Source organism: Eptesicus fuscus, chromosome 14, assembly GCF_027574615.1.
Source record: "Eptesicus fuscus isolate TK198812 chromosome 14, DD_ASM_mEF_20220401, whole genome shotgun sequence".
NCBI lineage: Eukaryota > Metazoa > Chordata > Mammalia > Chiroptera > Vespertilionidae > Eptesicus > Eptesicus fuscus.
The window spans coordinates 43,263,851-43,286,823 of NC_072486.1; the positions used below are offsets into that span (position 1 = coordinate 43,263,851).

General features: G+C 41.8%; 2 protein-coding genes across 2 annotated transcripts in view; one reads left to right on the forward strand and one right to left on the reverse strand.

Moving 5' to 3' along the window:
* Positions 1-6,448: 6,448 nt before the first annotated feature.
* SFRP4 (secreted frizzled related protein 4) lies at positions 6,449-17,285 on the reverse strand. The gene is made up of 6 exons (XM_008150229.3): positions 16,576-17,285; positions 14,702-14,782; positions 14,538-14,603; positions 12,535-12,733; positions 9,380-9,443; positions 6,449-7,323 (listed from the first exon to the last, which is right to left on the reverse strand). The coding sequence occupies exons 1-6, from the start codon at positions 17,018-17,020 to the stop codon at positions 7,138-7,140; spliced, it is 1,041 nt and encodes a 346-aa protein (XP_008148451.2). The 5' UTR covers positions 17,021-17,285; the 3' UTR covers positions 6,449-7,137.
* Positions 17,286-20,775: 3,490 nt separating this feature from the next.
* Positions 20,776-22,973, forward strand: part of EPDR1 (ependymin related 1) — a 33,724-nt gene continuing 31,526 nt past the window's right edge. Inside the window, exon 1 of the mRNA XM_008150236.3 lies at positions 20,776-21,335. Within this exon, the coding sequence (XP_008148458.1) occupies positions 21,037-21,335 (299 nt within the window). The 5' untranslated portion in view covers positions 20,776-21,036. The remainder of the gene's footprint in view (positions 21,336-22,973) is intronic.

Genomic DNA, 22,973 nt, shown 5'->3' on the forward strand with positions numbered 1-22,973 from the left:
AAATGTACAAAATCTAGTCACATGTGAATTATCGGTAAGGATGTTTCTCAAATTTTTAAAATTGCATTTTCTTCAGAATGCATTTTTACAAAAAAACTAGGGTAAATGAATGATCAGCTTTCTTTGGATTATGCAGAGGAATAAGCATCGTGGAAATCTTCACCTTTCTCACTTCTTTCACATTCTGCACTCCTTCAAATCAAATACCCTTATCTGCTGTTTACATGCTTGAGAGAGTTTGGGTATCCATAATATAATTGTGTTCTTGGTGCACTGTTATTAAATGATCCAGAACTTCAAAAGTGTTAAAACAATAAGCTCTCTAAAAATTAATAATGTACCTCACCAGCAGATGGCAGGCTTCACTCAGTTGTCTATATATGTGTACAGTCTGTACAAAGATTTTATAAGCAAGATATTGAGAAAGGTTATTTCTTTTAGATTACAGAATTAGTCTTGAGGTAACTAGTAGAAATATAATAATTAATGATCAAAGAGATATAGTCAATTACACATCAGTTTTTGTTGATGTTGATCTTGAGGGTATTGAATTTAGTGGGTGGGACACTACAACATGAGGCAGGCCTATGAGGGCTGGGATTAATCATACCTGGGAATATCTTCTTGGCCCTGGGAGAAAGGTTAGAAAAGGCTAGAAATTGTCAGGGCTCCAGCTAAAGGGGCTGATTTTGAATCTCAGCTGAACTTCAGGGCAGAAAAACCACACGTGTTTTGGACTATTGTCACTGAGGCAATTGAGGACTGCCGTGTCAGTGGGCACACAGGAGAGCTCTGAGATGAGTTTTGTAAGAACGACGAGAAGCACATGATAGTGAGGAGAAGGGTCCAAATACAAGGACGAGCTCAGAAGGCAGGCCAATGGTATGCCTGTGAGGGAAGCGCTTCTATCTCCACAGCCACGCAGAGCTGTGTCTTCATGAATTTCACCATTCAGAACAGTCGCCATTATGTAGTACAGGCTTAGACTTGCACCTTGACTCTGAAACCAGTGTCTTTGAGTGCCCTACTAAGCCCCTCTGGTGTCTTTCCAAGAGAGGGCGCCTGAAGCATTCCTGATTTGATCCTCATAATATCCCCTCCCTGGATCCTGTTCCCTGTGAGCGGATGCTCAGTAGAAAATGGAAACATTTCCTAAAACAGGCTGTGCTGTACTTTATGATCCTCTCCTTGGGCTTTCTTGGTGCTCTTCCTTTTCGCTGGAAGGACCCCTGATTCGGATGCTTGCCTGAACTGCGTCTGAACTGGTTCACCCTTGGAGGCTACTTTGGATGAACCTCCCAAGCCAGTTATTGAAATGCTTTTAATAAAGGAATAAATTTTACTGGGCCATTTTCCACATGTTATTCAGCTGCTAAAATATTTCAATGACATAATAAATATTTGAAATTTTTAGAAGACTAAAAATGTTAATGAATTTGAAAAAAAAAAAGCCACCCGTATGATTCAACAACAGCATTTTAGATATTTCTCAGTACCATCATGGAATTTTATTCATAATACCATGTTTTGCTTAATGTCAGTTTTTTATACCGTATTGTATTATTCGTGTTATTACAAGTTTGTGAGATTTGGTTTCAGCCCTCTGGTTGTGAGTCTGCTGTCAGCTAAATTTTATTGTTAATAAAGTATGATCTTTTCCCTCTCAAAGTATATCACCAATGTGATCCAAACTTCTAATTATAAAATGGTCCTCATCTAGATGTTGCAGCTACATATGTTAGCATTATTGGATTATAAAACTGTTCTCATAGAAATATTGCAGCTAGGTATATTAGGTTTATGCTTATGCTATCTGAACAGGTAAAGGCAGAATTACACATCATAGCATTTCTTATTGCCATTAAACACCTCTAAAATATTTGTGGATTTTTTTTTTTTTTGCATTCTAGTATAAAGAGACCTTTCTTGGATAGAATAAATACATAAAATCTGTAGTAATACTCAACACATTTTCTCTTCAATAAATTTTAAATCTATACTAATAAAAGCGTAATATGCTAATTAGACCAGACATCTTCCAGATGTCCTTCTGGACAAAGCCATGGTGGCGGGGGCCGAGGCAGAGGTGGTTAGGGTTGATCAGGTTGGCAGGGGAGCAGTTAGGGGGCAATCAGGCTGGCAGGCAGGCGAGTGATTAGGATCCAATGGTCCCGGATTGTGAGAGGGATGTCCTGGATTGGAGAGGGTGCAGGCCGTGCTGAGGGACACCCCCACCCCAAGCAGGAATTTTGTGCACCGGGCCTCTAGTAAAATATAAGAGACATAAAAGTTTTTGAGGTTTAGGGATTTAACTAGTGTATTGATGACAATTACAAAAGTCGACAGAGGCATTTTGTTGCCTGGCACAACCACTTCATAGATTTTGCTGAAAATGTAGTGGCAAAATCTCAATATTTTTATCACTGTCATACTGTGATGGCCATGAGGATGTGAGTCTAGACTTCAACCACAGGGGCCATAGTTATCCAAGTATCCGGACACCACAGTCTGAAATCTATTGCTACCTTTGCATCAAGACCAGGCTGTCCCTGGGCTGCTTCCGGTCAATGACAGAGCAGTAGGATACAAAAGCAGAGCCATCCTAGGAGATGAGGGACTCCCTGATGTCCCCAATAGACTTGCCAAACCATCTTTAACATCGAGGCCATCTGAAATGCTTCCTTTCCTCTTTCCAATTCAGCTCCTGCCTATTCTCTCTCTCAGGTGTTTTCTCTAATATAATCCTTTCACATTTAGTTTAATTCCCTCTTGGTGTCTGCTTCTCTGATGACATAGATAAACAAACACATAATCAACGAAACAGTTTTCATGTTTGCATGTCTATGTAGCTTAAATTCATCTCTCTTATTTTTGTAGTATCGTCTAATTATAAAAGCAACATGTTTATTAGAAAAAATATCAAAAAACCTATTCATGCCCCATTTTTTTCTGGTCCTGAGAATTCAATAATAGTAGAAAAAATATTGTCACAAAACTTTGTCCTACCCTAGCATACCTGGGAACCACATTTAAAAGTCCATTCTCACAAGTTATTGGCAAAACAAACTCTCATACATTTATGCTATGCAGCTGTGAAAAATGAAGATTCCATTGCATTTCTTATAGGGAAAAAATATTATGTGTCATTATTAAGTTCATATATGCAAACAGGGAGAACATATGAAAAGATTCATATAAAATGCTAATTTGACATTTAGTGTAGCTCTTTTGATATTTGGGGTGCTTTTGTTTTTCTTTTTGTTTATCTCTTTTGTTTGAATAATAAAAGGGGGATATTTCTTTGCCATCTGAGTGTCAATAATTTCCTGGGGGGTGGGGTGGGTACTAATGTTAACATAGATACCCTATCCAGGTATTTGATCTGAGAACATAATACTGCTTGCTTATTAGTTAAGTCACAAAGGTAACAATAAATTAAAATTTTTGGTTGCCATGTCTGTCAGTATAACATATCTCCCATTATAAAATGCTTTTTTCAAAAAGTATTTTCTGTTAGGAAATATGGTCAGTATTAGCACATGTTATAACCTGAAGCAGAAATTTGTTCTCTTGTTGTTTCTTTCGTGATAATGAGTATTCCCTCTAGTAGCACGGTTTTATGTTACTGAAAAACAACTACACTTTGGTCAGCTAAAGTAGAGTAACACTGGGGCCCAAGGTATTTCTCTAGCTACCTGTGTGACATCAATCAAGCCCTGACATCACCAGCAAGCTAGATGATGACCTATAACGTACCATTCGACTTTTTCATTCCATGCTTCCAAATAACCATTTTTGCTTTTTGAATTGGTGATAACAGCAGGTAGACACTTGTGGTAAAATTTTACTTATTTTTTTTTATTCAGGAACTGGTTCCACCAAGCAGGAGTACCCTTGAGCTAGCTTGGTACTAGGGATTCAAACAGTGTATTAATGGCCAAAGAATTTTACTCTAAGTTTGCAGTAGACAATCTTCTAAGCATCCAAGGCCAGAAACCAAAAGGGTGGTCAGACTGCATTGGTTTAGAACTGGAAAATAAGAAACTAAGGTTATATATTTAAGTTCTCATATATCTTATAAGAAAGCTGGAAAGAGAGTGAAAAAAAATCTATTGGTATTTCTGTTAAATCCTAATTATTTGGTTTCTCTAGCTGATAAATTATATTAAATTTGATTCATTTAAAAAATTGAGATAGTTGCATAGGTTTTCCCTAGAAGCTGAGAACTCTATCTTATCTATCTATCTATCTATCTATCTATCATCTATCTATCTATCTATCTATCATCTATCATCTATGCATCTACTATGCCCACTTCAAGGTGGTCAGCCATCCATTTCCCAGCTGCCTGGAGGTTGGGAGTGGCTCACGGATGAAGAGAAGAGCTTCACCATTGATGACATCCAGTTCCCAGCTAAATTTATAAAAACGATGGGAAGGAGGAGACAATCTCGTGAGGAGTTGGAAAGTCAACACTTTGGTACATCTACGGTCCAAGCATGCTGGAGGAAAATTAATAATATGATCCGGAACTTTCCTTGTGGTCATACTCCTCAGCCTAGCAATGCTACTTAAATGAACATCTCAAAAAACTAATTAAGGATGGGCACAGATACTAGCTATCAAGATGTTAATTTGTCTTGATAAATTAGAAAAAATATCTAGTCCTGAGAATAAATTAATAATGATTTAATAAAAATAATAATTCAGTATATTCTGTTAAGAAACTAGCTAAATCCCCAATAACTTAAGGGCTTGTTGAGTAATACATACCATGGAATACACCACAGTCATTATAAAGGAGGTGGCATCAGCTTTATTGACATAAGAACTACGAGTGAAGAAGGCAGGTTATGAAACAGTATGCATTATAGGCTCCTAGTTTTATTTCTTTTTCAAATCATAATGTAAATGCATAGGAAACACCTGGAAAATTATATACCAAAATACTAATAGTGAATACCTCTGAATAGTGGTGAATGGGATTATATAGGATTTTAATTCAATTAATTTTATTTTATTTTATGTATTTATTGAATGCTTTATAGAAAATACATGTTTACCATATTATTGAAAGACCAACAAAATTATCTTAAAAAAGAAGTGCCTCCAGTTGTCTTCAATTACAAAATGTATTGATAAACCCATAGTAAAATACGTTATTTTTTAAATTAAAGTAACCCAACACTCATAATTTCCATTTCAGAGATAGAACCTCAGCTTTCCTCGCCATGTATTTATATTTACCTCCTCTCACATGTATTTAGGTGGAGAAATATTTAGGTGAGAAAAATAAACTTTTGACTTTCACACAAAGGCCAATTCCATATTTGTCATATCGTGAGCTAATGTTCATTTTCAACTTTTTCAAAATAAATAAACAAATGGAGACCTTGTTAACTTTTTATTGATTAATCAAACTGATAAATGTGCCTGATTAAATTTTTGTGTAATAATCAATATATTATTTAAATATTCAAAGTAAGCAGTATTTAAATTTGTAAAGTCATCTCCAAACTCTTTTTACTTTCTTTTGGACTTAAAAAAAAAAAAAGTCTTACATAAATAAGCATTTTATCTCCTTCTTTCCCATGGAGTTTCATTTCTATATCCCCTTCCTCAAAGAATTCCTACTATGCTAAGAAGGTGAACTAGGCTAGCAATGCCTTTTAATGGCTTTTCCTAGGTTTCTTTAGTTTGGATGCTATGCTAAACACCAACCTGGCTTCCCTAAGGGCCAGTGAGATTTGGCTTTTATACAGCAGAAACACTACCCTTTTGTGGGTCAATCTATTGGATTCCTTTAATTCTGTTGCCCTGGGGCAGCAGTGCAGGCACAGTCCCGCGTTCAGGAGGAGATGAGTGCCTCTCCTATTCTTCCACTCTCCCCTGGCTTACCCACACACCTCACTTCTGTGTCCCCATGGCTACAGGTATGAAATAAAACAATTTGTTTAGTTATATTGTGTGACTGCAACGCGGACCTTATCCCTTTTCTGAAAACCAGGGACCATGGTACATCCTCTCGAGGAGATTTCACTCTTAAGCTAAATCAGGTTGTTCTTTTACGTTCCTGAGGAGTGGATGGACAAGTGACCTTTTCCAGGTGCAGAATTGGTGTGTGGCAGCGGTCTCATAGCAGGTTGGCAACCCAAGGTTTTGGATCCTGACCCTCCCACCTTAGGCCCAAGGCCCTTGTAAACACCTGCCATCAGCAGAGAGACTTGGCCTCAGGAAACCTAGGATGTCCTGGGAAGTGAGACAAGTGCCACACCCACAGGTAAAACATTTGGGGTTGACTAGCTGGTACCTCAGTCATAATAGCTGAAAGAAACGCTGTTTCTGGTGTTACTTAGAGGTACTGATGAGAAGCATGAATGTAAAACCAGAGCCCCCCCCCCCACGGCATGGTAACCAGAGAACAAGGACCCAGACACTGTTTGCCTGCCTTTCCTTTTTATTTATTCATCATCGTTATTATTTTATTTTCTAGAGTTGATAGCTAAACACAGAGGAGAAAGGCTTCTTTGTAAAAAACAAACAACAAAAAACACACACAAAAATACTCATTACATTTTTCCGTATCCTACTTTTCTAGGTTGTTTAAAATTCCCCTTTCGTTACAAAAATTCTTCCACAAACAATAAACATAAAGATCTTTTAAACATTCATTCCTCTTGCTTTTATTTCAATCACATTTTTAAAAAAATTGCTAAGATTCTTACAACAGAAGTCAAAATGAAATAAAACATTCTGTAAAAAAAATTAGATGCTTTTTTTTTTTTTTGCAATATGGCATTTATTTTACAATGCACGTAGTAGGTCACATGGAAAGAACAAAAGCATATTTCCCTACCTGGACCTCTCATAGAATATGCACACAGGCTGTTCTGAACACGACATGCTTTCTTTGGACCAGCTTTCACATGCCTTCCATACCAATGGGCATCCCTACCGCTACGCTTGCAGTGGTGTGAAAAGAAAAACTGAAGCATATCATTAAGAAAAACGCTGCAAGACGTGCCTATGAAGCGTACCTTCGCTGTTAAGACAAGGGGTGTGTGGCCTTCCACGGGCTGTCTGGGCAATGCCTGGCCTCATCCTGAGAGGAAGTCTCCGTTTTGGAAAGCAGTTAGCTCACACTCTTTTCGAGTTTGTTCTCTTTGGGGCGCTCCTCGCTTTAATGTTCTTCTTGGGGCTGGCTGGCTTGGGAGCAGGTGGCTTTCCCTTTGGTTTCGGAGGATTACTACGACTGGTGCGCCCGACTGTTCGCTTTTTGTCCTGGATGGTTCTCTGTTGCTCCTGCAGCCTCTCTTCCCACTGCTGGGAGGCAATTGGTAAACAGGACTGTCAAGTACGTCTCACTCCTTTATGCTACTTCACTAATATCAGAACTAATGACATTCCGCCCCCCTCACCCCACTGTTACATACTAATCATGACAATAGTTATAATAGCTACCCTCCATTGTTGAGCGCTTATCGTGTACCAGAGACTCGTGATGAAGTTTGGACATGCATTCATTTCATTGAAACTCACAACAGCCCTTCTAGGTGGACACCATTGTCATGACCAGGATCCAGCACACCCAGGTTATTTGCAGAAGGCCACACAGCTGATAAATGTCAGAACTAGGATTCAAGTTCACCAGTCTCACTCCAGAGCCCAAGGCCCTCTAATGCAACATTCCTACACAGCAAAGCTTTCTAAAAATGGCAGACCTGGCTAAAAGCAGAAATGTATCCAGCCTAACCAGCAATCAGGGGCCTCTCACCACACTTATGGATTCACTTAATTCTCTTATAGCCAATGGAAGACAGAAGTACCACCTACATCTAGCAATGCCCCTCAGTGTCAGCTAGCCAGAGCTGAAGGGGAAATATGTCATTCTGAACAGTCAAGTTTCCTTGATAGAAAAGGACTTACTATTTTTAGCATAAATAAATACTATTTATTTAAACAGCTGCATAAAGAAAAATAATGAAAAAGTGAGTCCACTTAAATAGACATTGCTTTTTATTGTAACACGCATGTTGCAACTTTGTTAGAATATATTTCAACCAGCAAAGAGTTTGAGCACCACCAAAGGGCAGGCATTCTCCTAAGCACAAGGATTGCAATGAAATGAACACCCTCTTAAGGTGTTCTAAAATAGTAAACTCTTTACTGTATGTTGCTACTGTATGGTGATATTTTCAAATTCTTACTGAAGTGTATTGTAATGTTTGTAACAAAAGTAAATGGTCCAAGCAGCTGATTCTTGAAAGCTTTTTTTCTCCTTCAGGTCCTTATGGTGGACTTACCTTCTACATTGATGCTTCTATCCTACTGCAGCCTTGGAAACCAGATAACTAATTCTTCCAGAATTTTCTGTCCAGTAACACTAAGGCGTACTCCTGAGCAATTGATGAGATTTTAGCTCAGATATAACAGTAGTGTTTGGTTCTTTTAGTCAGAAATGCACTGAGTAGGAGAGGCTGTGTTACATAAGTTAGTATTAATATCATTCTCCCCTTAATCAAGTGTTTTATTAATGCAAACAAGGAAATCATAAACAGTTGCCTTTGTGAACCTTAAAACACAAATTCTCCTGAATACATCTAAACATACTTCAGGAGAACAGATAGTTTAAAAATTTCAAACCAAAGACCTTATTTCTTTTTAAAAAATATATATTTTTATTGATTTCAGAGAGGAAAGGAGAGATAGAAACATCAATGATGAAAGAGAATAATTGATCTGCTGCTCCTGCATTGCCCCTATTGGGGATCGAACCCACAACCCGGGCATGTACCCTGACTAGGAATTGAACTGTGACCTCCTGGTTCATAGGTCGACGATTAACCCTTGAGCCACACTGGCCGGGCCCAAAGACCTTATTTATTTAGTTCTATTATGTTTTTACATGTCCGGGCAAAAAATTACTCTAACTCTTCTAATTGAATTACCAATATTTCTATGACATTACCACTAAAATCACAAATAGTACAAAATACAAAATAATTAAGTACAGGGAAAAAGATTATGCTTTGTCTTGTGATAGGATGAGTTTTAGAACTAGGTATTCACACCTCTACATGTATATGTCTGTTTTAATCCCTCTGGATATAAATTCTGCTCAAGTACCTGACTGTTTGCTAAAGCAATTACATGTAATACAATTAAAAAAATTCATTTAATCTGGAAATAACCAGTAGGTCAGTGTTGGATGCAGCCAAATTGTCTTTGAAGTTGAAGAGAGATTTATGATAAAAATTCCAAGTGAGAATAGCTATACTCATAACTACCTATCCGAAAGAATGGGAAGAATCCCAAAATTCTACAGATTTCCTTTACATATACTTAAATCCATATTCCTAATATTGTTAATTATACTTACTATGGATCTTTTACTAAGCTGGTCTCTCCATTTTTCAACTAAACAATTTTCAAGAAGCATCATCCTGAAAAAGAGTAATTTATCTTAATAAGCAATTTCTTTTTATGAAAGTAAAAAGTTTAAAAAGACAAAAAATTAAAAGAAATGTTCTTTAATAACTTCACAATCCACCATTTATATTTTGTTGATTTATCCTTTCATTCTTCCATATATATATATGTATATATATTTAGAGCACACTGTATATTTGTATCATACAGTAAATTTAATCATTATATTATGCTAGAGGCCCAGTGCACAAATTTGTGCACCAGTGGGATCCCTTGGCCTGGCCTGCAGGATGAGGCCAAAACCGGCTCTCCGACATCCCCAAGGGGTCCCAGATTGCAAAAGGGCACAGTCCAGGTCAAGGGATCCCACCAGTGCACAATCAGGGCTGGGAAGGGATGCTGGAGGTTGGCTGCGGGAGGGCTGCGGGAGGGCTCCAGGGTGTGTCTGGCCCATCTTGCTCAGTCCCAATCGACCAGATCTCAGCAGCAAGCTAACCTACTGGTGGTAGCGTCTGCCCCCTGGTGGTCAGTACACATCATAGCAAGCGGTTGAGCTACCTTAGCATATCATTAGCATATTATGCTTTGATTGGTTGAATGGCCGACCAGATGACCGAACACTTAGCATATTAGGCTTTTATTATATAGGATAGGGTGGGGCAAAATAGGTTTACAGTTGTGAGTATGCAAAACACAGTTTATTATTGTATAATTATTTATTAATTATTGTATTATTTTCCATATGAACAACTGTAAACTTACTTTTGCCCCACCTTGTATGCATTTTGTGATATAATTAGAATTCAAAAATATAATTTTAATAACCAAATAATATCACAACTATGAGTATCTATAATATATTCTATTTCTCTCTCTCTCTCTCTCTCTCTCTCTATATATATATATATATATATATATTTTTATTTTTTTTTATTTTTTACAATGCATAGTGCCAGATTGCTTTCAAAATGATTAAACTTTCATTCAATTTACTAACATTAAGATTAGGTAAATACTGAATCTTGTTTTTATTTGGATTGGAGAATTAAGGAGATAATTTTTTAAAAGTTTTATTTACTCTTTGTATTTCTTCTGGATCTTATCTCTATAGATTTAGGTACACACATATCTATATTGCAGGCTTAATGTTGAAATATTATATGAACTCTTTAGAGAGTAAGGTTACTATTCCATTGTCACACCTGTTGTATTTTCTCAATTTTTATATGTCTTTTTATTTGTGATTTTTATGTACATGCTAGTATGTGGTCAAATATGTGTACTGACCTGTTTCCTTGTAATTTTTCTACATTACTTTTATGTTTACAAAGTATTTTGCCATTCAAATAGCATACATTTATTTACTCTGCTGGCCTGATCGCCCCCAATTGCCCTCCCTTGCAGTCCTTGTCCCTCCCAACTGCCCTCCCCTGCTGGCCATCTTGTGGTGGCCATCTTGTGTCCACATGGGGGCAGCCATCTTTGACCACATGGGGGCAGCCATCTTGTGTGTTGGAGTGATGGTCAATTTGCATATTGCTCTTTTATTACATAGGATAACATGCCCTTAGTAGTTTACTCTTTCAAATAATCATTAGCATTATTTGTGAATATAGAAATTCCAATTGTCACAAATTTTTTACTGGGATTTTTATCAGAATTGCATTAAATTTACAAAGTAACTTAGGAAAGCTGACGTGAAAACTCTTATCTAATAACTAATAACCCATTTGTATATCTAAATAGAATTTAATGACTAGCAACATGGTACATCCCCAGAGCTGCACCTAATACTGTAGCAGATACAAACACCATGCAAGAGGTAAGCCTAGAAATATTCATTCAGCATTCACTCATTCAGCTTCTTTAGAGAGGCAAGATATAAGTGGAACAACTTTTTGAGGAGGTTGCCCAAGTACTGATAGAGTACAGAACAAGGAAGTTTTCAAGTGAGGTCAAATTCAAAAGATTTTTTTTTTTAAAGAAGTAGAGTCTTGAGCTGTATCTAGAAGAAATAAACAGATAAGCATTAATGACAGAGAACCAAGGGGAATACTTGTTATATAAAAATGAATAATTTTGCTGGAGAAGTATATTGCAGCAAGTCTGGGGCTCATCCTGGAACCTGTGCTGAAGTGTTTGACTTTTATGTTATAAGCAATATACTAATACACAAAAAGTTGCTAAGGAAAGAGATTTGGGGAGACACACTTCCAGCTGGAGATATGAGTGAGTGTGTGTGTGTGTATCTGTGTGTGTAATACTGCACCACAAATTGTAAACTAAGTGTATGTAAGGGAAAAGTGTGGAACTGTAGTCTCAAATGGCCATCTTTATTTGATCTGTAAGCTATTAAAGAGACTTTAAAACATTCCGTATTTGCCATAGTAAGATTGCTTTGAATGACTTGAAATGAATTTTTTTTTTTTTAAGCATTTTATTTTTTTTAAAATGTATTTTTATTGATTTCAGAGAGAAAGGGAGAGGGAGAGAAAGATAGAAATGTCAACAATAAAAGAGAATCATTAATGGGCTGCCTCCTGCATGCCCCTAGTGGGGATCAAGCCTGCCAACTGGGCATGTGCTCTGACCAAGAATCAAACCCTGACTTCCTGGTTCATACCACATCAGCCAGGCTGAAATGAATTGGTTTTACCCAAAGTAATTTATCTGCCTTTACGTTTTTGAAATCACTTAATGAATTCTGACAATGATTTTTAAAGATCCTATTCAAATACTTATCTTTTTATTTTTCCTTAATTCTATGAAGAATTACTTTATTATAATAAAAGCATAATATGCTAATTAGACAGGATGTCATTCCGGACATCCTTCTGGATGACCTTCCAGACGAAGCCGGGGCTGCGAGGGAAGCCTGGGCCCCGGGTGCTAGAGGGTAGCCGGTGCCGGCAGCCGGGAGAAGGAAGGCCTACTCTTGCACGAATTTTGTGCATCGGGCCTCTAGTAGTTACATAATATCCCAAGGAAGATTCTATTAAAATTGCTTTTTTAAAAGACTGGTGCCTTTTTTTTTTTTTTAACCTACTAAATGAGACTCATGTTTTCTTAAGCCACATGCAGTTTCTTCTGCCCCTCTGTGCCTACCGTGAGCGCCACTCATAACACATGATGAGAACATCTTGATGGGGCAGGATGTGAGGACACTGGCAGGAAGAATTCGTAATGAGTGGGACTTGAGTTCGAGGGATGGGTGATGAGGACTTGAAGATCTCTTTCACATCCACCACTGTCGTTACTTCATTACAGCCACTCCTCTGGACAGCTTTTATCTTGGCATGGATGACTGCAATTTAAAAATTGATATAAGTGTTGCTTAAGCCTTTGGAGAAAAATAGGGATGCTGTATTCATGCCAACTCCTGAGCCTCTCTTAAAGAATCACTCCTGTAATTATGGTCATGTCCAAGTTGCCCAAATGCAGACAAAAAGCCCACAATCACATGCTAAATATAAGGCCTCCCATATTGTCAACATTGTCTTAAAAGTTCTGAATCATGCTCAAGATGTAAAAGTAAATTGACAAGCAGGCTTAGTCTGGGTTCTGCCTTTGGGTCAGTGACTGCTCTTTGGGCTATAGATAGGGTTTCATCAGAGAATTCTGTAGATCCTTCTCAGCCCTACAGTTCTATAGTTATAAAATCAGGTGTGTGGTTTTGTTTGTTCATTCGTTTGTTTCAAAAACATATCAGGAAATTTAGTCAATAAAAATTTCATATAAGCAAATATTTGTTTATACTCTGCCTTGTGATGATCTGAAGTGAGCCTCAGAAGCCACCTTAAAGTTTGCATGGTTCAATTACCCATCTGAGGCTTGAACTTCCTCTGTCTAAGATTTTAGACTGGAAGGATTCTCTGAAGATCACTGTTCTCAATCCTTTAACTTCCCACGCTATCAGAGCAAGGTCTGAGGTGAGTATCGGTAGAACTGTTATTACAGATGGTTGTTTATGTTACTGTGTCTGATCACACTTTACTACTGTGGACCTGCTTTGGAGTCCATCCGAGAAAGCTGGTTTATGAAGAAGCCAAAGGATTGAAATAGAAATGGTTTCATCATCAAAGTAGCAACCAGGCCAAGACACCCAGAGAATAGCATGAGAGTAAAACTCAGCTGACAGACCAAGTAGATCATATTAAGACTATATCTACATAGAACGGGTTTTAAACAAAACCTACTAAAAACGGAAGTGTATATTTTTGGTTCAATTACCCACATTAGATATATATGATTCTCAAATCTGACAACCTAAAAAAAGGTTATTTTTTCACACTTTTATGTTGCCATTATCTTCTTTCTTTTATGTGTGTGTATATAATATATTCTTATGATATACAATATCAGTTTGAATATGAAAAACAAATTTAGCAAATAAAATGAATACTTTTTCCTAAAACAGTTTTTGTTATTCAGCAGAAATAATTTAAGAAATCCAAAGAAACATAAAATAGCCCAAATAGATATTAAAAAAATAAATTAAATTTACTTTCAAGTGATGATAGTAGAATTAAGTTGACTTAAAACATTCAAAATAGAATTATTGACTTATTCTTTGAAGAAAGTGATGTGTATGTTTTTTTTTTTCAAATAAGAGAGAAGAGGGCATTTAAGCTATGTCAATATTTATAGCAACAAAGTCTTGGGATTAACCTATTCCTACAACTTCTTTAAGATGTTAAATATTCATAGCTACTTATAAGATACATAAGTAGATCTTAATTATTGGGCCTATGGGCTTCAGATAATCAAATCCATGGATCACTCACCCATCCTCCCTGCAGCAATGAAATCTTAGGAAAAGAACAAGTGAAGTGTGCTATCCTGGCTAGGGAGGACTTGTCACCAAGTCAAACAGATCATGATGTCAAACTTCCAAACGGAGCCACATCCCTGTTTTCATCTGAGTAATTTACTTTGTATTTATTTGATTTACCCAGAAAAGCAAGAAGTTTTATAGTTGTTATTATGCCATTTGAAATTCATACAGTTAACTAGAAAAATCACCAAACCTCTTCTTTACTTTATGGCCAGCAGACCTGGCTTTAGAATGTGCCAAATCCCAAAGTGAATGTTCTCATTAGATGACTTACCATAACTGTAGTTTTTGCTCAGATATGTTGCCAGAGTTGGCTTCACTTTTTTGCACTTGCACCGGTCTAAAGAAGGCAAGAGAGACACAAAAATGTTGGAAGAGGATTCAGAGAAGTCATTCTGGGGAGAGAAAAAAGCCGAGTCTTGAGGACAAAGAACTCACCCGGGCTTAAGCGCTTACAGTCGACGTCAAGAGGCCTTTCCTGTACCATCATGTCTGGTGTGATATCTATCCACTTCGCGTCTGAAACACACACAGGGTCACATGGGTGCGGTCAGTGATTTTGGTCTGTTCGCCCGGCTGGAACAAGGAACCATCTAGAGGCATAAACTAATGCAGCAACCCACACACACAAAAACACTAACTAGTAAAAATGGCATGCAATTGTGGACTATTTCTTTCACATAGACATCCCTGGGTTTAGGAAAGACTTTCCGGTGAGACTGCCTTATCCAGCACAAATTGATGTGAACACACATCCATTTAACTTTCTGATACATACAGCCAACCCGGACAAATTATGGCATTCCTTTTCAAATCCATTTTAAAGTGTTGATCAGCTTATACAAGTGGTCGGCAAACTCATTAGTCAACAGAGCCAAATATCAACAGTACAACGATTGAAATTTCTTTTGAGAGCCAAATTTTTTAAACTTAAACTTCTTCTAACGCCACTTCTTCAAAACAGACTCGCCCAGGCCGTGGTATTTTGTGGAAGAGCCACACTCAAGGGGCCAAAGAGCTGCATGTGGCTTGTGAGCTGCAGTTTGCCGACCATGGGCTTATACTAAACAAAATAGCCCGAGTATTTCTAAATCCCCACCTTACATTTTGCAGTGCAGAAACAGTCCATAGCTACATAATCCAAAAACAAGCATAACCCTCTGTCATTTATATAATTTAAGCAAAAAAAAAAAAAAGTAGTTTTTTCTTAAGCTGAATTAGAGAGGAGTTTTGATTTCCCCCCTTCACTTTACTTCCCTTCCTTCCTATTTTGGTCAGTGCTCTGAGGGGTATGCATAACTTGAGACACTGCACCATAATCTCTTTGAATGTGCGGCAAGCTAGGTCAGGGGTCAGAAGAATGCAAAAGTATCCTTAGGTTTCACTTCAGCGAGTGGATTGAAACCTCCTCCTCCTTCCTAGGAAAACAGCAAGATGACCAGGACAAAGGACGCGAGTGGAAAATGAGATCCAGTGAACTAAGATGCCACACATGTTGGCTGGTGATTAAAGATCATTAAACAGACACCACAACTTTCCAGGGTGACTAAACTTACAAGTGCACCGCTGGTGGGGAGTGATGCCTGGAAATGCTTTCTCAGAAAGAGCTTTCAAGAGCGAACATTAAGTGGAGAGTCCTGGTGGGATTGCTTTAAAGATGGAAGGAGCGCTAACCGCTTTGGCTCAGTGGATAGAGCCTTGGCCCACAGACTGAAGGGTCCCCGGTGAGGTTAGATTCTGGTCAAGGGCACATACCTCGGTTGCAGGTTTGATCCCTGGCCCTGGTCCGGGCGTTCGGGCGCGGGAGGTAAGCAATTGATGTCTCTCTCTCACATCCATGTTTCACTCTGTCTCTCCCTCTCTCTCCCACTCTCAAAAAAAAAAAAAAAAAAAAAATCAACGGAAAAATGTCCTCTGGTGAGGATTAACAAAAACAAAAACAAAAAAAACCCAAAATATTTTTTAAAAGATTAAAGTATACATGTAAGGTGCTTAGCGCTGGCTCAGACCCACCTTAAGACCTACTGCTATGACTATTCTGTTATTACGGTAAACGAAGCCGTCCCCAGTGGCTCCCTTTGCAAGCAAAATCCGCCCCCCTGAATGGGACAGGGTGTTCTTCTGCTCTGAAATGCCTATGGAGAAATCAGACTCTTCTAGAAGTTAGGTCACCAGCCCTGCCCTGGGAAGGGGGGTGGGGGCGGGGCCGGCCGACCACCTGCGGGCAGCTGTAGGTGCGGCAGACGGTTCTCTCGGGGCAGCGACAGCCAAGGGTGTCTCCTCATCCCCCTCAGTCCGTCCCCTGGCCTCACCCTCTGGGAGGTCAGTGACGATGGCCTCGGGCGAGATGCACACGCCGCGGTCGTAGACGGGCAGGTCGTCGCAGGCCAGGCTCTCGGGCCAGCTGTGGTTGTACATCTTCATGAGGGGCTCGCAGTCGTCGCGCGCGCGCTGGCACACCGACTTGCAGGGCTTGATGGGGTCGTGCAGGAACTCCAGGGTGCAGATGGGCGCGTACATGGCGCAGAGGAAGAAGCGCAGCACGGCGCTGCAGTTGGCGTCCACCAGCTCCTCGTACTGCTCGATGGCCAGGATGGCGTTCTCCTGCGTGCTGTGGTGCAGGTGGTTGGGCATCCGCGTGATGTTCCAGGGCATGTGCCGGCACATGGGGATGCGCACCGCCTCGCACGGGGCGCCGCGCACGCCCAGCGCCAGGCGCAGCCACAGGCAGAGCGTGGCCAGGGTGGAGAGGAGCATGGCACTGCCGTCCTGCGCCGCGACCCCGACAGGCAGAAAGGCGCGTCGCTTCCCACCACTCCCACCCTATCTTCCTCTCTCCCCTCTCCGAGGAGAAAGTGCTTTAGGGCACAGGACCCCCAAACTCCCTTCGGCAGCAATGCGGGGCGCAGGGGCTGGCCGGGGATGTCCGCCCTCTGGAGCGCAGTGCCCAAGCGGCGCCAGACCTCAGCCAGCCTCCGGGGCGCGAACCCGCACTGGCAGCTCCAGTCCCGGACGCGGCAGCTCCCAGCGCAGCCAGCCATGGCCATGGCGGGACTCTATTTATCCCGACACCTCCCCTGACGTGGGCTCGGAATGCACCCTTGGCAGCGGCAGGCGCGGCGCGGGCTCGCCCTCCGCCGCTCCACCCCCAGCCCTCTCTTTGCAGAAGCGGTGACATCATCTCCTCCAGGCCGCAGCCCTGGGTTGGAATCTGACATTCCCCCCAAAGTCCCTCCTTTTCGGTCTGGCCAGTCCTTTTTCTTCGGACCAAGAAAAAGAACCTCTGGCTGTCGTTTTGGACACCGGATCCAAAAGGGTGCAAGAGAGGATTTCAAGAGAAAAACAGATGCTCTTTGGAGTCAAAGCTGAACTTTGCGCCTGATGCCTTATACGTTCCCCACGTACACAGCTGGAGGGAAATAGGGACAGCTGCGGCCCTTTAATTCTGGAAAATACTTGCTTCCTCCAGTAGGGGGTAAGAGAAGCGCTGAGTAGTGAGACTGTGTGGGGTGGGAGAGTGCAGTAGTAATTGCTGGCAGAGGATGTAAACAAACTACCCCCACTCCGCCCCACGTTGTGTGTAGTTTGTTTTGTTGTTATTGTAGTGGCTAATTGACACTAGTTTGGACTCAAGTTTTTCCAGAATGGCATTTGGTCTCTACCAGCTCCAGTAACAAAACTGCCTAAAGGTTCAATAGCATCTTCTGGTTTGAGAAACGTCTTCCATCTACCAACTTTTCCCTTTCTTCTTCTAACTCCCTATTCCTCTCTCCAACATGAATGAAACCCAGGAGAAAACAAAGATTCTGGACACCACAGTCTGAAAGATCCCTCCCTCCCCGCCTCTCCCCCACCCCCTCACTGCATGCCAAGTGACTCTAACCCAGCAACCTAAAATCTTGATGTTTGATGTGCTTGGAAACTGTTGTTTAAATTGAGTAAGAAGCTATGTACTATGGAAAGCAAGTATGTATGTTTTGTTTTCTCTTTTATCTTATTTTTAGGAAAAGGTAGTAAAACAAACTGCTGGCTCAGCTATCCACAGAAAAGGGTGGCATTTTGTTGAAAGGGTACATAGATCTTCAGGCAGTAAGTTTGCTGATAAATGTTATTTTTTAAGGACATTAGAATATGCAAACATGTTCTCGGAATGTTAATGTTAAAATACATAATTTCACTGGAAATTTGAACTTAAGGCAGACAGATTTTTCTCTCCAAAACTTAGAACCACCAAATTAGTTTAGTTTTGACTCTGATCAGGACTGAGGACCCAAGGAACAAAAAGCACAACAGACATTTATTGAGCATTTACAATGGGCTAGGCAAGGTGCCAAGTGCTTTAAATGCATTATCTTATTGGGGGTGGGTACATGAATTAAACACATAAGTTTAAAGGATAAATGAGACAAATGCATTTCAGGATTTACCCCAGGAGTTTGGTTCCATTTAGGGCAGTGGTTCTCAACCTTTCTAATGCCGCGACCCTTTAATACAGTTCCTCATGTTGTGGTGACCCCCAACCATGAAATTATTTTCGTTGCTACTTCATAACTGTAATGTTGCTACTGTTATGAATCATAATGTAAATATCTGTGTTTTCCGATGGTCTTGGGCGACCCTGCTAGCAGTTCTCAACCTGTGGGTCTAAATCCACAGGTTGAAAACCGCTGCTGTGGAGCCTAAGACCATCGGAAAACACAGGTATTCACATTATGATTCATAACAGTAGCAACATTACAGTTATGAAGTAGCAACAAAAATAATTTCATGGTTGGGGGTCACCACAACATGAGGAACTGTATTAAAGGGTCGCGGCATTAGAAAGGTTGAGAACCACTGATTTAGCGGAAGCTCCGGGCATCCAAATACAGCCAGGCCCATCCAGACAGGTACTTCAGTTTTCTCTAGGACAGATCTCAAACTTCAGAAATGCTAAGCCAGGCTAGCAACATGGCAAGCAAAGGGAGAGCCCCATGAGATCTCAAGGTATTTCCAGCAGTAAAATCCAATGAGACGGAACCCCTGACTTAGTGAAAAAGATTTTCAACCTGAGTTCTTCTGAGGGAAGAAAACACAGTTTTGAGAAAAAGCTGACCTGCCCTTTTCCCTGTGGGTTGGTTGAGGAGGAAAACTTGGAGGGGGCTCATCTGTCTGCAGCCAGTTTGAACCTGCTGCGTTTGTTTAACTGTGCAAGTCCCACGTCATATTTTGGGTGCCTCCTTGATGTTCTCCATGGCATGTCTTTTAAGAAAGGGTGAGAAGTGAAGAGCCCTTCTCCATCAATCAAGCTCGTTGCTTACCCCAGAAGGCCTGTTGGTAGTCTGTCCCTGGTGTTTCAGGCCAGGGAGGACAGTGGGGGCAATAAAGGATTCTCGAGGATTCTATCAACCCACCTCCCTCTTCGTGCCCTGCTTTAGCACTCAATCCGTTAGCCCATCCTTGACCTTTTGCTAAAAGCTCGCGTACCTGAGGAAGTTGCCTTGGCCACTAGCTTCTTTCTAGTGATTCCTTTTCAATCTCAAGTGCCTGCTTCTCTGCCCATCCGTCAAATGTCTGTCGTTCTCTGGGGCTTCACCCTCATCCCTCCTTTTGCTCTCTACACCTGCTGCCACTCCAGGTTTTCCTGGCTTGGGCACCATTGACATTAGGGCTAGAAAATTCTTTATTGGGACGGGGAGGAGGCCGTCCTGTGCATTATGGGTAGTAGCATCCCTAGCTTCCTCCCACTCGATGCCACTGGCAGCTTAGTCCCCACCCCACTGTGACCATCTAAACCTTTCCAGATGCTGCCAACTGTCCCCTGGGGGGAGGGGCAAGGCCTCTCTGGGTGGAGAACCACTGATTTACTTTTTGGCTTCAGTGACTACCTGGATGCCAATGGTTCACCATCCAGACCTCTCCCCTGGCTGGTCCCTGGAAGTGCTTATTCAACTGTCGCTGGGCTGTTTCCACCTGTGTATCCCACAGTCACCTCAAAATCAACCAATTCTAACTGAGTTTATCTTTTCTAGCTCAGCACTATTCGAATCCCCAGTGGCCCAAACCAGAACCCTCTCTGAGTCTAAATCGGTCTCCGTAGTTCCCAACTCTGACCCACCCTCTGCATTCCCACCATCACCACTTTACCTCTGGCCGCTTCCCTTGTCTGGGTTATGACAGCATCTTCCTCCTTCTTCCCACCTTCTGCCTTGCCCTGCCTGTTCTCCACAGTGACCTGAGTGAGCTCCCTAAGGCCTCAGCAAGGGACTCTTCTTTCCACTTCTCATTTGGAGGCAAGAGATGACAATTTTAGCAAAAGGAGCAAGGCATGTGGGCAGAACCAGCGCAGCAGTACTGCGTTCCTGACCTTGATTTTGTCCCCCAGTGTGGGGGTACCCGCTGAACAGTTACATTAGTGGAGAAACATATTCCTTTACACCGTGCCCTCCACCTTTCAAACTTGGATGCCCTTCAGGGTGCTAGTGGCACCGCTGCCACTGCATTTCCTGTTGGCAGCAGAGAGCAAGTGAAAACCGAGGGCAGCTGCCTGGGCAGAAATAGCTCCTGCGCGAGATTCACCGGCGCGATTCACCGGAGCCTTCCGGGGCCCCGGGTCCGGCTCCCGCCCTCCAGCATCTAGATCTCAACGGCTCTGGTGGCCGTTACAGGGACAAACAGCAACTTCGACAAGAGGACACACGCACAGCGCAGAGAACCAGTTGCTGCCGCCCGCTGCTTAGCGCCCCCTGGGTCTCGGGCTGGCCTCCGCGGGGTGGCGAGCCTGGTGGACCGAGATGCCAAAGCGCGCTCCCCGCCGCGGGGCTGGGGGCGCCCTGGGCGCCTGGCTGCTGGGCGGCCTATGGGTCTGGGTACTGGGCGGCCTCGGCGGCCTCGGGGCCGGAGCGCTGCGAGCGGATCCCTGGGGGTCTCCGGGGACGCCGCGCCCTTGCCAGGCCCCGCAGCAGTGGGAAGGGCGCCAGGTGCTGTACCGGCAGAGCAGCGGGCGCAACAGCCGCGCCCTGCTCTCCTACGACGGGCTCAACCAGCGCGTGCGGGTGCTGGACGAGAGGAAGGCGCTGATCCCCTGCAAGAGGTACGCGGGCGCGGGGTGGGCGGCCGGCCGGGTGGGGTAAGGCTTCCGGGGCTGCTCACTGGCGCTGCATTTCCAGCTGCTCACGGCGCCTCCTTCCTACCAAACAGAAACTTTGCAAGGAGGATAGCTCCGGTTGGGGTTGGGTGGAGGACGGGGCCCGCCTAGGGCTGCCTGCTGGAGGGCACTAAATGACACCCAGAGGGGCGGTGGCCAGTGAAAAAGGAACCTGGCAGGAGCGAGATCATAATTCCTGGCAGGCCCCAGACTCTTGGAGCCCTCTTCAGCGCCTTCTGCCTAATTTCTTCCTGGAGCAATCTGCGAGGGAGGCACCCAGAACATATATTTTTAAAGAATGAGTCTTTACATTTTTTTTATAATCCCCACCTGAGAATATGTTTGTATCGATTACTTATTTATTGTTATTATTTTTGAGAGAGAAGAAGGGAGAGAGAGAAACATCGATGGATCAGTCACTTCCCCTCTGCACCCTGACCCAAGCTTGCACCTGCAACCTGGGTCTGTGCAACCTGGACCCAGAATCCAGCTACAACCTTTCTGTATACAGGACGATGCTCCAGCTAACTGAGCCACCTGGCCAGGGAGAGTCTTTACATTTTAATGGATGTGACACTACAAATAGTGTGGGGAATTGACCGAAGAAAAACAATACCCAGGAATTCATCACCCTGTTACAAATACCGGTATTAAAACTTTGGTTTATTCCCTTACATTGTTTAAAGCAGATTTTACATCCTGTGATCAAAAACATGTATTATCTGTATGTTTTTTATATAACATGAGGTCTTATGTGTTTTTATTTGCCACTTTATTAGTTGGCCCCCTATCTATTTTTAATGGCTGCACAAGTCCATGGAAGGGCTATGGCATAATTTCTTTTAAACCACTGGTCTATAATTCACCTTGCCATATCTGTTGTAATAAAGGACATCCCCTTTCTGAGACCTCGTCTTAGTTTTGACCCCTTTAAGCCCTGGTTTCTATTTTGGGATCACCACCTGTCAATTCCACAGCCTTTCCATTTCTCTGAGTGTTCCTCTCAGGGTTATGCTAGCTTTTCTGTATAGCATTTGCATCATCAGGAGGTGCCATGTAAATGTCCATGGGCTAAGGCTCCAGCGGGGAATACGATCTGTAGCAAATCTTGATGCCATTTCACCTAAAAGCTTTTGTTGAGTATTAGGCATCGTGGAGAAAGTATGGGATCCTTTCAAAGCAGTGCATTCAAGAGTGCAAGATAATGCATTATAAAATGTAAAACATAAGTGCTAGAAGGCCTGGAGTGGCCGAGTCATCGTAGGGCCTGGGAATAGCTGTGAGGCCTTTCAAGAACATGAATGTTTTTGGTTAGGTCTTCAAAGACAGTAATAATAATAGTAACAACCAGCATTTGAGCACTTGCTATATACCAAGCATGGTGCTGAGGACTTTCCATATATTGTATGTTTTGGTTTGAATCTCTCAAGACCTTGACAGTGTAGGACTTATGATACTTATTTTACAGATGGAGAAGCTGAGGTCTAGGGAGACAAAACACCGTTCTTAAGATCACACAACTGAACTTGAGGAAGCAGGGTTGGATTTTTACATCTGCGATATACATTTGTTTGTTCATTTATT

What these genes read in the sequence shown, in the direction of transcription:
- SFRP4 (XM_008150229.3), bottom strand. Translation starts at nt 17,020, where the DNA reads ATGCTCCTCTCCACCCTGGCCACGCTCTGCCTGTGGCTGCGCCTGGCG. An exon ending in GAGCAAAAACTACAGTTATG is followed by an intron (nt 12,734 to 14,537) that starts GTAAGTCATCTA and finishes TTTAAATTGCAG; the next exon opens with TCATCCATGCCAAGATAAAA. An exon ending in AGCTTAGTAAAAGATCCATA is followed by an intron (nt 7,324 to 9,379) that starts GTAAGTATAATT and finishes ATTGCCTCCCAG; the next exon opens with CAGTGGGAAGAGAGGCTGCA.